General features: G+C 34.9%; 1 protein-coding gene across 9 annotated transcripts in view; it reads right to left on the bottom strand.

The window, feature by feature from the left end:
* The window catches only part of ATRX (ATRX chromatin remodeler), a 328,475-nt gene that overhangs the window by 106,889 nt on the left and 203,110 nt on the right, over positions 1-18,476 (bottom strand). For all 9 annotated transcript variants that reach the window (XM_077888250.1, XM_077888255.1, XM_077888252.1 and 6 more), the window contains 5 exons: positions 16,557-16,703; positions 16,220-16,397; positions 7,160-7,297; positions 4,699-4,874; positions 3,069-3,186 (listed from right to left, as the gene is read on the bottom strand). In XM_077888250.1, coding sequence (XP_077744376.1) covers positions 3,069-3,186; positions 4,699-4,874; positions 7,160-7,297; positions 16,220-16,397; positions 16,557-16,703 — 757 coding nt within the window. The remainder of the gene's footprint in view (positions 1-3,068; positions 3,187-4,698; positions 4,875-7,159; positions 7,298-16,219; positions 16,398-16,556; positions 16,704-18,476) is intronic.

Genomic DNA, 18,476 nt, shown 5'->3' with positions numbered 1-18,476 from the left:
ACAAATCTAAAAAAGGGAAGCCTATGGAATGGGAGAAAATATCTGCAAATGACATATCTGATAAAGGGGTAGTATCCAAAATCTATAAAGAACTTACAATCAAACTCAACACCCCAAAAGACAAATAACTCTGTGAGGAAATGGGCAGAATGAATGAATGAATATTTTTCCCAAGAAGACACCTAAATGGCTAACAGACACATGAAAATATGCTTAATATCACACATCATTAGAAAAATACAAATCAAAACCACGATGAGATTCTACCTTACACCTGTCAGAATGACTAAAATTAACAACTCAGGCAACAACAGACGTTGGCAAGGATGCAGAGAAAGGGGACCCCTCTTACACTGCTGGTGGGATTGTCAGCTGGTGCAGTGACTCTAGAAAACAGTATGAAGGTAGAACTATCCTATAACCTAGCAATTAAACTATTATGTATTTACCCAAAGGATACAAAATACTAATTCGAAGGGGGCATGTGCACCTCGATCTTTATAGCAGCATTATCATTGGTAGCCAAACATCCATCAATTGATGAATGGATAAAGAAGAGACAGTGTCCATATACAATGGTATTACTTACCCATAATAAAGAATAAAATTTTACCATCTTCAAGGATGTGGATTCAGCTAGAGTGTATTGTGCTAAGCGAAATAAGTTAGAGAAAAATAAATACTATGATTTTACTCATGTGGAACTTACAAAATAAAATAGGTGAACATGGGGCAGGGAAAGAATAAAAAACAGGAAGGCAAATAATAAGAGACTCTTAACTACAGAGAAGAAACTGAGGGTTGCTGGAGGGGAGGTGATTGAGGGAAGGGCTAAATGGGTGATTGAGTACTAAGGAGAGCACTTGTTTTGATGAGCACTGGATATTACACTAAGTTCTACTTCTGAAACCAATATTCTAGTATATGTTAACTAGAATTTATATAAAAACTTTTTAAAACAATTATACTTTTCAGTTTAGAAGCTTTTAATTATTAGTACTTTAGACATTTGATATCAAATAAAATCACAAAGAATGAGGCCTCCTTAATTCTTAAATATTGCACTTGCTTCAGAACTGTACACTTTAAGATCTATACATGAGCTATTAATATTTTACTGTTGGTTATTAAAGACAAGTGATTCTCTAATATTTGAAAACACTGTAGCTGGTATTTTCTCTATGATAAAACAAAATTTTAAATGGAAAAAATATTAAATGACCAAAGCTAGTATACTTTATTACTCAGATATTAATGAAAGATAGGTCTGGACATCTCTCTGTTTAACAACACAGTAGCTTTCTTATTGGGATAACTACATTTGGTTACTTAATTATGTCTCCAATTTTTCTCATTCAAAACATAATGGTACAATAAATATAACAGCTTCTGACTGATGTACAAATGAAAATGTATGCCTAATTATAATGATTTTCTTCCAAAAGTCACTAAAAATCTGTGTTTATAAAACAGAAAAAAAGGAGTTCTGTAAAATACTAACATTCAATTTTTTTTTCTTAAAGATTTTATTTATTTACTCGTGAGAGACAGAGAGAGAGAGAGAGAGAGAGAGGCAGAGACACAGGCAGAGGGAGAAGCAGGCTCCATGCAGGGAGCCAGATATGGGACTTGATCCTGCGTCTCCAGGACCACGCCCTGGGCTGAAGGCGGCGCTAAACCGCTGAGCCACCCGGGCTGCCCTCAAATTTTTTTCCCCAAAGCAAATTCTTGAGGACGATCAATATTATTCTGTTATCTAAAATGCACTGCTGTTGGGACACCTGGGTGGCTCAGTGGTTGAGTATCTGCTCAGGGAATGATCCCGGGTTCCTGGGATCAAGTCCCACATCAGGCTCCCATAGGGAGCCTGTTTCTCCCTCCACCTATGTCTCTGCCTGTCTCTCATGAATAAATAAATAAAACAATCTTTGGGGAACTCAGGTGACTCAGTGGTTGGGCATCTGCCTTTGGCTCATGTTGTGACCTCAGGATCCTGGGATCAAGTCCCACATTGGGCTCCCTGCGGGGAGCCTGCTTCTCCCTTTGCCTCTCTTTATGTTTCTCATGAATAAATAAATAAAATATTTTTTAAAAATCTTTAAAAAAATAAAAATAAAAACAAAATGCACTGCTGTTTAAAAAATTAATGAAATTAAAATTAAATGCACTGCTGTTACAAGGTATATCACTGTAACTAGTAATGATATGAAATATGGTATTATTTTAAGATCTCTGTACACACTTCCATCCCCTATGATTTTTTTGGTAATTTATTTTATCCATAATGGCTAATGGGTACTTTATAACCTGTATCCCCTAAATAAACTTCATATATCACTTGGGGAAAGTACCAGAATAAGATGACTTACAAGTAAGAAATCCCACTCCAAAAAGAGGCTAGGTTTTGCTCTGTGAACAGTGACAATCTTCGGCATACAGTCACAGACATACACATACAGACACATGAATTTACTGATGATAAAATAATAACTATTCACTGTATTTTTTAAAAGCCCATAGAAAATAATAAGAAACAATCTAAAAGATCCTCATAATGAATCCATCGAAAGATTTGTTAACATTTTGGGATATTTTAGGCATTTGTATATTTTTTTACTCCAACGTTAAGAGCATAACATATGCCCTGCCTTTCATTTTGCTTCTTTTCCTTCAACTCTTGTCAATTTGATAAATGACAAATGATATCATAGATTTGAATTATATGTCTCATTATTGTGGTTCAATTTTTTAAATAATACACTGGAATTCTATATATTTTCTTTTATGGATTTACTCATACTAATAATTTTCCTAAAATAAAAGCTCTTTACAAATCAAAGGCATTATGCCAATACACTGTGTATGTTTTTTCACCAGTTTGTTCCTTGGTTTACAATTTGGTGTTTTTAAAATTAGAAATATTTTATGCTCTTACAAAACAAACATATCCATTTTATTTAAATGCACAACTGAAAAATAACAATTTACATGGTAAAATTACTAAGACAACATCATTCATCAGAAAAAGAACGTCCTTAGAAGATAAAAACAGTAAGTTTATTTGTTACCTGTTAAGTGATCTAAATAGTACTGATAGAGCTTGCACTGAATAGGAGTCATTCTCACAGCTAACACATATTCATGTTTTGGAGGCAAGAACTTTGTTAATGCTGTATAATCTTTCCTCTGTAATTAACAAGGAAGAGAATGAAATTAGTTAACCTAAATATATGTTGGGAATTGACTGCTCCAAGAATCATCACTACTTACAACTCAAAGATACATATAAATAAATAGGTACTGAACATATAAGAAAACATTTTCTTAAACATATTTACCCTTTTTTTTTATATTTACCCTTTTTAATCACATAATCCTCATTATATGATTGTAGTTAATATATTTCATATGGCTACACAATATGATAAAGATACTACAACATACCAGGCAGGTTTTAAACAGAAATGGTCATGTGAGTATTTTTTTCAAATTGTCTCCTCTATATAGAAAAAAAAGTGGGTAGGAGTATAGTAAGCAGTGTTAAGAAAATGACCTACTTTAATCAAACACTAAAAGCAATGAATCAATGTCTGATGCAGTCTGGTTTGTCCTTTGAGTAAGTTGTGCCAGTATGCCAGCGGATAACACAACTTTAGGGGAACTGTTTACCCAGTTGAGAAAGCAAGCAATGTATAACTCTTATTACCGTTTAAGTATAGAAACGAGAAAGAACGAACACTAATGTGCTAGGTACAAATGACTACCCAGACCAGGAATATACTGCCTAGATAGTAGCAGCAATACAGAAACAAAGGACTTGCTAGTGTGGCTAACCTGAACAAAAAGGATGACTGCCTTATATGATGGTAGAATATCCAGGGAGAAGGACAGTCTAGCTCATTTGTTACATCTTTGTAGCGACAATTAAACCTAGCATCTGAAGAAAAAGTGCAGACTCTGGGATCTACTAACTACTGGCTCAATCTCTGTATACTTATCTACTCATTAAAACAGGTTCACTAAATACCTGTATGTAAACAGTATTAACTCACTTAGGATAATGTACGACTTCAAAGTAATGAAACTGGTTCTTCAGAATTACATTAAAAATGGATCCCCTATCCCTGGGTGACGCAGCGGTTTAGCGCCTGCCTTTGGCCCAGGGCGCGATCCTGGAGACCCGGGATCGAATCCCACGTCAGGCTCCCGGTACATGGAGCCTGCTTCTCCCTCTGCCTATGTCTCTGCCTCTCTCTCTCTCTCTCTCTGTGTGACTATCATAAATAAATGAAAAAAAAATGGATCCCCTCACAATTCATAATTGCCTTTCCTACACTCTTTCAAATAAGTGAGATTCAAGCCACTCTACTATAAAATTAGAATAAGCGTAGGAATTTTTTAATCATAACAGCTATGTTCCTTTTACATACTCCCTATCTTAAAGACAACGAATCTAAACATTAATATATTAAAATATGAAACTATATACATGGCAAATGAATTAATCAATTATGCTCTAAATGGAAGTCTTTTTTTGAAAGTACAAATTTCAGTTTTGAAGACAATGCAAGGAGATTTAACTATAAAACTATAGACTGAAAAAAGGGGGAAAAACACAAAATAATTAAATTCAGAAAACACTGTGGGATTATAATAGAACAAAGTAACAATATTTTCTTATATGGAATGTATTTGTACCTGAACACATCCAGCTAACATCTCATAGAGAATGTGAGCACGCTTTTTCATTACTCTGACATCTACCATGGTAGAATCTGCACATTGACCGTTTTGGATTGGATTTATAAATCGATTCCTGAACTCCTTAATGGATCCCAGCAAATTTTCCTTGATAAAGTTAACCATGCAATGATCTAAGAGAGAAGACATTAGTTCACTAACAATAATAATGGCTAAAAGAAACTAAAAAATTAATAAAATGTTCATGTCAAAAATACATGCATGGAATTATTAGAATTAGGCTAAAAGAAAGAACAGCAAACTGAGTATAGACTAAACATTGGTTATAAACCTAATCTAGAATTGGATTACCTAGGCCAGATGAGATATTCAAATAAAAACCATCCCTAAATTCTAGACATGAATGTTTAAAAACAACACTTAAGAACATTTTATTCTTATTCACTATTCTTTATAACAGATATAGAGTATAATAAGTATCCTATAATTCTAACCATTATTTTATGGTCAGCAAAGGTATCTTGTGGAAAATACATAGATACTGAATCAAAATAATAAAATCAGGTAATAAGCCACCGTATCAAACTTTATATTAACTGATCTAGTTCCAAAAACCCTTAATAGAGTTATCAGCTGCCCTATACTATATAGGACCCCAATGTGAAATGGCATTTCTTTTCACTGTTTCAATACAATTTTATTAGCAGTTATTACATCAAAATTGATATTTATAGGATCCAAAGGACTGTCTTAGAAAATTCTAAAGAACACAATTAGATTTTAACAGTAAGCTAGACCATATTCTCATTATAGCACAGCCCTTAAAAAGTCATGAATAATACTGAGAATTAAGGGCAGTTCAATCAAGAATGAAATGAATTCTCATGTTTTGTTACCCTCTCTAACTCCTAACATGGGGAAACGAACAAGGGGAAATGGAAGGGGAGGTGGGAAGGGGGATGGGGTGATTGGGTGATGGGCACTGAGGAGGGCATGTAACAGGATGAGCACTGGGTGTTATACTGTATGTTGGCAAATCAAACCTCAATAAAAAATATATTAAAAAAAAGAACTAGAGCAGCCCGGGTGGATCAGCGGTTTAGCGCCACCTTCAGTGTCCAGGGTATGATCCCAGAGACCTTTGGAGGCAAGAACTGCTTGCCTGCTTCTCCCTCTGCCTGTGTCACTGCCTCTCTGCCTCTCTGTCTCTCTCTCTCTCTGTCTCTCATGAATAAATAAAAAATCTTTAAAAACAATTTAAAAAGAACTAGAAATGAACTCTATATGCAGTGTCACTTAGAGTGACACTTAAAGCAAAGTTCCATGGGAACATACTTATATGGATGTGAATTTCATTGGCAAACACCACTGGTTTGCTTTCTTCACTGTATCCTAATACTCTTCTAACTAATATTTTATTTTTTTTGCAATGTGAAACAGCATTTCTACAAATGGAGTAACAGAAAAAGGTGAAACTGGAACAGATAAAGATAAAATTTAGGTTACAGTGAAATAATAACCAGTTTTACAAATAATAAAAAAGTTACTATACACTAAAGGAATGGAAATAACATAAAAATAAAAAAGCTATTACAATGGATTATAATAGGAAATTTTAATTTGTTATTTGCTGAATAATTCATGTTCCCTCTTAAGTATCACCACACATATGAAAATAAGAGAAATTCACAAGTTATCTAGTTTCATATCATCTGTCCTCAGTCTCAACAAATTCTATGCTGACACAGATTCAACACAGTTCTTCTCCCATCTCCACATTCCTAAAACATTCATACTTGGCATTTCTTTTCATTTTCCTATAGTATCTCCTCTCAAATAAGATGCTGAGTGAAATAAGTCCGTCAGAAAAGGACAATCATCATATGGTTTCACTCATATGTGGAATGTAAGAAATAGTGAAAGGGATTATAAGGGAAAGGAGGTGAACTGAGTGGGAAAAATTAGAGGGGGAGACAAACCATGGGGGACTCCTAACTCTGGGAAATAAAGAAAGGATTGTGGAAGGGGAGGTGCAGGGGATGGGGTAACTGGGTGAAAGGGAGGGCACTTGATGGGATGAGCAATGGGTGTTATACTATATGTTGGCAAACTAAATTTAAATTTTAAAAATGTAAAAAAAAGATGTATTTTGTTACAATATCTCCTGGATAGTCACCAATGCATTCATTGGTTGCATTCAAAGCAATCATTAAGACTTCTGAAAATTTTTATAGATTTTAAATGCTATGTTTATATTTGAACATTCAAAATGGCACACCTGTTGATTTATAAAGCATTCCACTTGAAATGTTTGGTATTCTTTCACAGCAGACTAAGATGGACCTACCCAGATCATAGTCAGAGACTATATTAGACAGAAGAAAGGCAAATGGTAAAGTGGCAGAAATGTGTCTGAGGCCATGCCAACTCTACAGCATAACTGGAGATATTAACTCACACTCAATTAGGTTATTTTGAAGTGGTGTTCCTGTTAAAATAATCCTCCTCCTTGACCGTATAGAATTCATAGCTTTTGAAACTGCAGATGCTTCATTTTTCAGAATATGGCCTTCATCACAAACAACAAAGTCTGGGCCTATAAAAATGTATAGAAAAACAACATTTAATTAGTATATAATAAAATTTAAAATGTAATTAAAATTGAATGTGTAATTAATTCATTTAAGCAAATAAGTTAACTCTTTTTTTTAAAGATTTTTATTTATGTATTCATGAGAGACACCGAGAGAGGCAGAGACATAGGCAGAGGGAGGAAAAGCAGGCTCCATACAGGAGCCCAATGTGGGACTTGATCTCAGAACTCTGGGATCACGTCCTGAGCCAAAGGCAGAAGTTCAACCACTGAGCCACCCAGGCATCCCAATAAGTTAACTCTTTAAAGTGCTGCTCTTATGGGAAGATAAAACAATATCCTCATAAGAATAGTCATTTTTTAAAAGATTTTATTTGAGGGATGCCTGGGTGGCTCAGTGGTTGAGCTCCTCCCTTCGGCCCAGGGCGTGATCCTGGAGTCGGGGATCGAGTCCCACGTCGGGCTCCCTGTATGAGGCCTGCTTCTCCCTCTGCCTGTGTCTCTGCCTCTCTCTCTCTCTGTCCTTCATGAATAAATAAATAAAATCTTTTTTTTAAAAGATTTTATTTGAGAGAAGGAGCCCAGAGAGAGAGAGCGCACAAGCAAGGCTGAAGTGTAGAAGGAGATGGGGAAGCAGACTCCCCACTGAGTAAGGAGCCTGAAATGGGGCTCAACCCCAGGACCCTGAGATCATGACCTGAGCCAAAAGCAGATGCTTAACCAACTGAGCCACTCAGGTGTCCCAAGAATTGTCACATTTTAACTGCTGCTGTATTTGTTGTATTTTGTAATGTGGCATTAACTAGTATTAATTACATCCCAAGAGTAGAGTATTAAAGTACTAGTATAGATGGTACTTAAGATTCTTTTTTTTTTTCTTTTTCTTTTTTTTATTTATGATAGGCACACAGTGAGAGAGAGAGGCAGAGACATAGGCAGAGGGAGAAGCAGGCTCCATGCACCGGGAGCCTGACGTGGGACTCAATCCCGGGTCTCCAGGATCGCGCCCTGGGCCAAAGGCAGGCGCTAAACCGCTGCGCCACCCAGGGATCCCGGTACTTAAGATTCTTTAAGAATACAAAAATAAACAAAAATAATAAAAAAAAAAGTGAGAAGATTCTCCCAACAGATTTAAGGTATTTGAAAAAATAAAATCTTTTTTAATTGGAAAACAGTATCTAAAGATATATTTTAGCACTAGTGTATCAAGTGAACACAAATGCCTAAGACTACTAGCAATTTATATATACATGAAAAGACAAATTTCAAAAGTTACACTTTAAGAAATACTACATAAATCAAAACAGAGGGGCACCTGGGTGGCTCAGTTGGTTAAGTGTCTGCCTTCGGTTCAGGTCATGATCTAAGGGTCCTTGGATAGAGGAGCCATACATCGGGCTCCCTGTTCAGTGGGGAGTCTGCTTTTTCCTCTCCCTTTGTCCCCCACTCTGCCCCAACTCGTGCTCTCTCTCTCTCAATCTCTCTCTTTCTAATAAATAATAAAATATTTTAAAAAATAAATCACAATAGACTCTGGAGTATCTTCCATTTAATTCATTCCAAATAACTAACAATATTTGCAGAGCAGAAAATTTACCTGATAAAAGATAGCTAAATTGTTACATGGCTATGGGGTAGGAGGAGTGGGTGGGAAGAACACTTTCTAAGCTATAAAAGATCTTACAGCTGAGAGTAACTCTTTCAAAGAAATACATATGCTTTATTAAAATAATGTATTATTGTTTTCTAAAGTATCATTTATACACAATTTGCTTGCTGGCTAACATACATACTACTTAAATACTTATTTTGTCAAATTACTCTCCATCTGTTAGGCATTAGGGAAAATTTATCTTCTACATGATTTCAAAAGTAAATGCTTCAGTATGATTGATCAAATAATATAATTGTTAATCAAAAAATATATATAATTATTAATCAGTTTTCACATGGAGCTACACAAATATTGACATTTTTAAATTACTTACTTTACTTAAAAACTAAAATCTATACCTAACTTTGTATTAAAAGACTACATGTTGGTTTTTTTGAATCCTAAAATTCTTCCAAAGAAAAAAATTGCCTTTTACACATGACTTAAATGATTTTCACCACCATATTCAGTGTTCATGAGGACATGGTAAAACAAGTACTCTCATACAATCTTTGTGAGAGACTAAATTACTATCTGACATTTTGGAAGACAACTTTACAGTATCTATTAAAATGTAAAATGTATGTACCCTTTGACTCACAGTTCAATTTCTGGGAATTTATCCTAAAGGTATACTTCCACACACACCCAAAGATACATAAAATATTCCCTGAAGCATTGTTTGTTTTGGTGGAAAATTGAAAAAAAAACCCAAAAGCTATTCAAAAGGCATTAATAAAACTATAATGGAATGTTACAGAACTAAAATTAATGATATAGATTTCTATGTACTAACCTGGAAAGATATGCCAAATACATTATTAAATAAAAAGAAGCAAGTTGCAGAATCTATATTATGATACTACTTGTATTTAAACAACCACCTCAAACAGGGTAATTTTATCTGTGTATAGATAGATGTAGCAAAGGATTAATCCTGCCCAAAGAAAGGTTAGGCCTTTGCCTTCAGCACCTGGGAAGTATCCTGTAAACTTGGAATGTCCTGTCTGAGAAAATGGTCTTTGTTTACCTGGATGGCTTGGGATACACACCAGATAGCCTAATGAGGTGAGGGGGGTCTTTGGGCCATGTGGCATCTTCCTGACCTTTGGAGGGATCAAGATCACTCACATGGGTGGTCAAACATGTGTACATGATCAAGCCCAAACTCTAAACAAGGCTTGTATAAGTGTACTTGGTTAGCAAAACTGTGTACTCACTGTTATGTATCATTGCTGGGAGAAGTAACTGCTGTCTGCAGAATTCCATTGCCAGATCAGCCTTAGTACTCTCCTGGACCCTGTCTTATAAGGCCTTTTCCTGTTGCTGATTTTAATTTGTATTCTTTCATTATAATAACCCATAACCATGAGTATAATAGCTTTTCTGAGTTCTATGAGTCCTAGTAAATTACTGAACCTGAAAGTAGTCTTGGGCCTCTAAACACTGCAATATAAAATACATGTTTGAAAAAAAAATCCACACAATCTGATTTAAAAATGGGCAGAGGATTTGATTAGAGATTCTTCAAAAGAAAACTTATAAAAGGGCAACAGGTACATGAAAAAGACCTCAACATCACTAATCATCAGGAAAATACAAATCAAAACCACAATGAGATATCGTCTCACATCTGTTAGAATGGCTATTCTCAAAGGACAAGAAATAACAAGTGTTGGTGAGGATCTGGAGAGAAGGGAACTCTAGTGCATTATTCTAAGAATATAAACTGGTGCAGGCACTATGCAGGTTCCTCAAAAATTGAAAAGTAGAACTACCATTTGAACCAGCAGTTATATTTCTGGGTATATAGCCAAGGAAACAAAATCATTATCTCAAAGAAGTATCTGTGCTACCATACTTACTGCAGCATTATTTACAATAGCCAAGACATAGAAACAACCTAAGTGTCCACTGACAGATGAATGGATAAAGAAAATGTGGGAGATAGATAGATAGATGTGTGTGTGTGTGTGTGTGTGTATAAAATAGTATATTATTCAGCCATAAAAAAGGAAGTCCTACCACTTGTGACAACATGAATGTATCTTTAAGGCATTACATCAAGTGAAATAAATCAGACAAAAAAAGGCAAAAACCGTATGATCTCACTTTTTTGGAATCTAAAAACAAAACAAAATAAACTCATTGATACAGAGAATAAATTGGTGGTTGCCAGAAGCAGGTGATAGGGATGAGTGAAATGGGTAAAGATGGTCAAGTTACAAACTTCCAGTTACAAGATAAATAAGTCCTGGGGATATAATATACAGCATGATAATCATAATTAACAATACTGTAGTATAGGGCAGCCCGGGTAACTCAGTGGTTTAGCGCCGCCTTCAGCCCAGGGTGTGATCCTGGAGACCCAGGAACGAGTCCCACGTCTGGCTCTCCCTGCATGGAGCCTGCTTCTCCCTCTGTGTCTCTGCCTCTCTCTCTCTCTGTGTTCTCATGAATAAATAAATAAATAATCTTTTTTTAAAAAAACCAATACTGTAGTATATACTCAAAAGTTCCTGAGAGAGCAAATCTTAAAAGTTCTCATCACAAGAAAAAAATTAAAATTATGCAGTGACTGGATGGTAACTAGACTTATTACATTCTGTAATATATACATATATTGAATCATTATGTTCTATACCTGAAACTACTATAATGCTATATGTCAAGTGTATCTCAAAAAAATACATGCTTGCTTGCATAAACACAAAAAATTTCTGGAAGGATATACATGAAACAACAGTGAGACAGGAGGCTGGGAACTTTTACTTTTTAATATACACCTTTTCCTTCTGTTTGTATTTTGCTCAAGAATATGTATTGCTTTTATAATTTAACTTAAAAAGAACTATTTATTAGTGTGGCAATGAAAGGAAAGGAGGCCCTACCCTTAGTAAGGATATCTGAGAGAATAAAAGTAAGAAGAAACAATAAAAGTAAATATACTCATGAATAACCCTGAGTCAACAAAAAATGCTAAAAGATGTTATTCATATTGTTTACTAAGATAGGGATGTATATAACATTAAAAAGTTTTAAAATCTTTAATGTTTAAAAGAAATAAGTTTTAATAATAAGCTTAGAAATATATCTTCTGGAAAACCTCATTCTAATGAGGTGGTAGGATTTGAAAATAGCCATAGTAAAAATCATTCTAGACAAAGTACAGGGAGAATGCAGTCATGAGGCTCTGGAGAGTAAAAGAAAAGGGTCTTAGCAAGAGGCTTGGAAAAAAGTTCTGCTCAAAAATTAAGCCTGACTGAAAGATAGTTCAATAAACCATGAAAATTTGTCATTATTTTACATAATTACATAGATCTATTTTATTGTTTAAATTAAACAGTATCTTGAATTAACATTGTGTGTGTGTTTAAAGGATTGAAGTACTGGTAACATGCTACAATACAAATAAAGCTTGAAAGCCTTATGGTAAGTAAAAAAGTCAGATATTGTATGATTTCACTTATACAAAATGTCTGGAAATATTTTTACGAGATGTCCAGAAAAGGCAAGTCCACTGAGACAAAAAGTACATTGATAGTTTCTGGAGGACAGGGCATTTGGAAGTAACTGCTAATGGATACTGAATTTCTCTTTGAAGTGATGAAAAATGCTGTTCAAGAAAAGAGTTGTTCTTGAAAATGAGTTCAAGAAAATAGTTGTGATAGTTATATAACATTGTGAATATACTAAATGTCATTGAATTGCAAAATTTAAAATGGTTAAATGGATTTTATGTTATGTGTGTTTTTACTGCAGTAAACTCTAGTCAATAAATTAAAATGTGGGATAATGTATATAATGTAGATAATGTAGATTAATGTAGATTAATACTCATGATGAATAAATGCTTAGCATGGCTTAAAGTAATGGTGCTATGAATTAAACAAAAGGGCAAGTATAGTAATGAGGCTATCAACAGATTATTCATTTGTCAAAACCCAATAAGGTCTACATTACAAAGAATAAACTTTAATGTATACAAATAAGAAAACAAAGGAACTGATCTAAGTGACTTAGAAAATATTTTAACCATAAATTATAAAGCTATAGACAAAAACAATCACATAAACACTGTACTATAGTTGGTAAACTTGCTTTTCATAGAGGTACAAGTTAACAATTCTGAAACTGCTTTACATGTATAATGACTCTGAACAAATAAATAAATGGATGGCAGATAGCTGGAGCCAGGATTCTCATAGTTGAAAAGGTAAGTAACAGATTAACAGAGATGAAAATGAACACTGTGATAATGGATTGGAGTCAAAGACACCATTATCAAGTTTATCTCTATACACACACACACACACACACAAAGGGATAGATTTGTGTATAGATATAGATATAGATATAGATATAGATTTGTACATATACCACCTAGTTCTGTCTGCTGAGAGAACCTAGAAGCAATGATACTCCAGTAGCAAGAAACACCCCCAAATACTCAGATCTTGGTTTGTAAATACCATTTTTCAATAAAAGGAACCATGGCACATTACTGAAATGGTGAATTCTGGAGCAGGGGACAGAGATAATACAACATAAGCCTGGAGTACCTTAAAGTACCAGAAAATAATGAAGGGCTTAAAACAACAACAACAACAAGTATGAAGTATCAAAGGAATACAGGAACCAATCTACAAACCTCAAAGAGCTCCTAAATGGCCAATTTGGAACATTTTGAACAACAAAATAACAAGGCATTAGTTTATAATCTTAACATATAAACCAATAATATATGATTAGTTTATGCTGATACACATCAATGACTCATTATATAACTAAGTAGGAAAGGACAAATCTTTCTTACAGAAAACTCCAAATTTTATGTACAAATAATGCTCACTAAGGGAGACAGAGCTTAATTAATTCCTGCCTTCTCCCACCCTGGGTAAGCTAGACTTAGTGACTGACTTCCAAAGAACAGAGTAGAGACAAGTGAAAATAGTAGAGCCAGTAATGTCATGTAGATCTAATGTACCCTTGATACGATGTGATGAGAAAGGTATTTCACCTCTGGTAAATTTTTTCAAAAACCTATAACCCCAGAATCTAATTATAAGGAAAACAACACACACTAGGGTGAACTTTCTAAAGGACTGAGAAGATAATGAAAACTAAAGACTGAAAAGTTGCCATAGACTAAACAAGACTGTTGAAACATGACAATTAAACGCACTGTGGTATACCCTAGATCAGATCCTGAAACAGAATGTGGACATAAAAAATGGTGAAATTCAAATATAGTTTGGAGTTTAGTTAATATATGCCACCAATGTATCAATTTCTTAGTTTCGGCAAATCTACCATGGCAATGTAACATGTAAACAGTGTGGAATCTGGGTGCATGGAATATGGGAGCATTTTTACTATCATTTCAAATTTTCTGTAAAAAATTATTCCAAAGTAAAATATTTTTAAGATGTTACTAATTTACATGGAAATAACAAGTCTTATTCATGTCACAAGATTTAAGGTATTAAAAATTTACTTCCTCATAAACAAATCACAATGTTAAGCATCTTAAACTGTTGTTTTAACTACTCCAAAGCAATTTCTTAAAAATCTGTTGCAATATTCACTAGCTTAAAGTTCTCTGATGATAAAATAACCAAAGAACTTTCAGACAAATACTTTAATCACGGAAAAAAGATAAACTTACTGAGCCTTAGATTTACAATGGCAAAGTTACTTTGGTACATGTTAATTACATCATTACCTTAAAAAAGAGGCAAAACGGTATAAATATTCAGTTATAAGATGAATAAAGTCTGAGAATCTAATTTATAAAGTGGTAAGTATAGCTGATAACACAGTACTGTGTAATTAAAATTTGCTAGAAAAGCAAAACTTAAATGCTCTCATCAAAAAAAAAAAAAAAATGGGAGGAGACAATATGTGAGGTCGTCATGGATGTTACTCAAAGGGGTGAATCCTTCTTTAGACTGGAAGCCAGGCCTAAACAAAAAGAGAATGGATCTTAGATGTCCTGATGGAGAACCCTAACCACAGACCACCCAGGGACTACCTCATTCCACCTATCTAGCAGTTGGTATGTGGTTACAACATCCCAAAAGAGGAAGAGTTAAGTTTGTTGTGCTTATTGCACTTGTGCAGAAAGCAGCCACTTATCGTTATTTGACTTATGTCTCTAGAATAGAAATAATGTTGTGGTTTTCTACCCCATTATGGCATTTCAAATATACCTTGGGAATAGACATGGATAGCTGGCTAATTATTATATAATCCAGGTCTGTCACTCAAATGTTATGATCCTAGAACCCAACCCCCAAAAATTGATATAAGCCCATACCCAGGAGTTTCTGGGCTTCTGTCTCTCTTGAGTAGCCCACCTCTCCCTGGAGTACTTTAATAAAACTGCTTTTCTTTCATTTTGCTCTCCTGTAATTCTTTAATGTAGGCAGTGAAAGTAACTGAGACTTCTTTCCTTTTCCATCTAACTCTCAGTAACACTTCCAAAATGTATTGCCCATATCAAAATCATCACATTGCACACTTAAAGTATCTTACACCTTTGTTCATTATACCTGAATAAACCTGAAAATAAAGAAAATTTAATTAAAAAAAGAGGCAAACTGATGGATTCTAAAGAATATTGTTATTTTGACAGTGAAAATCAGACTTTAACACACATCTAAAGCCTCAATAAATGTTTCATAAAATACTTAAATGATAAAGTTTAAATAAAAAGAAAAAAGATACAAATAATTTAAAATTAGTTTTGCAAATAATACAACTTGCTGAAGTGCCAAGTAAAAATTAAATATTTGGATCCTGCATCATGAGGACTACTGTCATAAGGATAGACAGTATTACAAATATCAACCTTCTCTAGTAATGATGCTTTAAAACAAAGGGAAAAACCATGCAGCAATTCTAATTACATAAACTTGGGAAAGAAACTTAATTGTTTTAAGAGTAGGAGAGATGTCTTGTTTCCATCTAATATTCAGACAATTGGAAGAAACTGCAATTGTGACTTAGGCACCTGATGCATTTTGTGTTGTTTACAAGATCTCCCCTAAAAACCTCAAACACTTGCAGACTCAGCAACTGAATTCTGAAAAACTGGCAACATTAAGAGAGCTTTTACCATAATATAATTATAGAAGAAACAGAAAGAAGGAAAAAACCAGGACAAATGAAACAAAAACCAGACACTTAGTATGTTGCTTGTTAAACAGAACATCAGCGTATTTTCTATTCAACTTGCTAATTTATCTCAGTGTCTGTTAATATATTACCTGGATCAACCAAAGCTTTGTTAAAGATTTCCTTAAGTTTCCTACTCTTCACATTCCTTCCTTGAGCAAGGTTTCTGTACATCTCATAGCCTATGATCATAACACCACCATCTTCTTGCCACCTCTGCAGCATGTAGCTTCTCTCCTGAGGACGTTTCACAGTTGCTAATTCAGAGACCTTTTGTGGGAAAATAAAGATTTTTAAAGGTAACTATTAGGAATGTAGGAATACTGCACATTACCATGGAAATATGCATAACTGGTAATTAATCTTTTTGTTTACTGTATGAATTTCATGCAGTTATTTTAATAAAAGATAATATTTAAAATATAATACCTCAAGCTTCTCATCATCTTTTAATCCTTCCTGCCACTTCTCAAATTCATTCATCCAATTCAAAGCAGTATTAAGAGGACAAACCACTAAAGCTGTGCTGAAATCCAATTTGTCACACAAAAGAACTGTATGAAGAAAACTTACCACCTACAAGAAAACAAATTAAGTTACCACATTCAACTAAAATATCTCAAGAAAAGTTAAAATAAAACAATCTTACGATTTACTAGTTTTGTTTTCTTTTACCTTCAAACAATAAAGCAACCAACCAAAGGTCACAAGTTCCTAACCAGGCAAAGTATGAGGAAAGAAATATAATATATAAAAAGATGGAGTTTGATTACATGATGTATAAGGTTCTTCCAACTCCAAAGCTCCATGATCCTATGATCAATAATAATAATGAAATAAAAAAATAACCATACCAAAACTTCAACTAAGTCCCGGGTTTGCACAATGCCCCTTCCCACAAACTTTCAGAAACTGCTATTGACCATTTAGAAGAGAATGGTGTCATGCAGTATTTTTCCATTTTAAAGTATTCTGAATTGATAACTCGGGAAGATGGAGGTAAAGTACGAGGACCGTAGGCTCACTCCATCCCACAAATACAGTAAAATAACTATAAAATCAATATAAACACCCCAGAAATTGACCTCAAGACTGGCAGAACAAACTCCACAACTAAAGGTAGAGAAGAGGCCACATCAAAGAAGGTAGAAAGTATGGAGATGTGGTCTGGGACAGAAATGGATCATAGCCACCAGGGTGAGGAGGAAAGATGTGGTCGTGGAGAAGGAGAGACAGATTACCACACAGGGGAGGATACAGGGAAAATGAATCCCCAAAGCAACTGGCTTAGAAAGTGAGGGGGCCAAATTTGGTGAGTTTGTGCAAACAGTGGGACCTGACATCAGAGGGCATGGCTGGGATATAGCCTAGAGGACACTGTGCTGCTCTTGGAAAGAAGACAAGCAGTGCATGGACATACAAATGAAACAGTGAAAATAGCGAAATGAAGAGTGCCTGAGGCACACAGAGGGGCGGATATTAGCTCATCTCAGACCACATCCCAGGGAAACAGCATTCACAAAGAGACCCCTCCAGGAATGAAGAAACTGGTCAACATCATTTCCCCATCTCCTCCCTTCAGCATAAGCACAAAGCCACCTGTGGGAAGTGGAAGAGCATCAACACTCATTAACTAACTTGGTTAGACTAAGCCTTAACTGCCAGCATTCCAGCAAAAGCATTCCTGAGGGTTATGCTTCCCTTAGTCCCAGGACAGAAAGCCCTCTACCCAAGAAGGCCCACCCAAATCCCTGCTCACACCATGTCTCCCCAATGGGTTTTCAGGATCTCAGTTCAGTAGCAGTTGCAACACCTTTCATTTCACAAGCAGACCTGAGCACATCTACTTAAAATATACCACATTCAGGTGAGGAACCAAAAAATGCCAACAACAGGCAAAGAGAACCTTTGCAGAAAGCTGCTGTAAGGGATAAAGTGGCCAGGACAAAACAACAAGGTACACACAGCAAACACTGTAGACACTCCCACAAGCATCAGACCCTAGGAAACAGGGGACACTATATGACACAGTACTACAAGACCTTTACTTCATAAGGCCATTACCCTAAAGAACAGGAAACAGAGCTCAAATTTCCAACACAAAGAAACACACATCAAGACATAAACAAAATGAGAAGACAGAGAAATCTATCCAAATAAAAGAACACATCAAGGCCATGGCCACAGATCTAAGTGAAATAGATATAACTAATATGCTTGATATATAATTTAAGGGAATAATCATAAGGATACCCACTGGACATGTGAAAAGAGAGGAATACAAGAGTGAGATCCTTAACAGAGAGATAATAAATAACATATCAGAGATAAAAAGCTCAATAAACAAAA

This window comes from Canis aureus, chromosome X, assembly GCF_053574225.1.
Source record: "Canis aureus isolate CA01 chromosome X, VMU_Caureus_v.1.0, whole genome shotgun sequence".
NCBI lineage: Eukaryota > Metazoa > Chordata > Mammalia > Carnivora > Canidae > Canis > Canis aureus.
The sequence above is the reverse complement of the archived record's forward strand: the minus strand, read 5'-3'. Positions and strand labels throughout refer to the sequence as shown.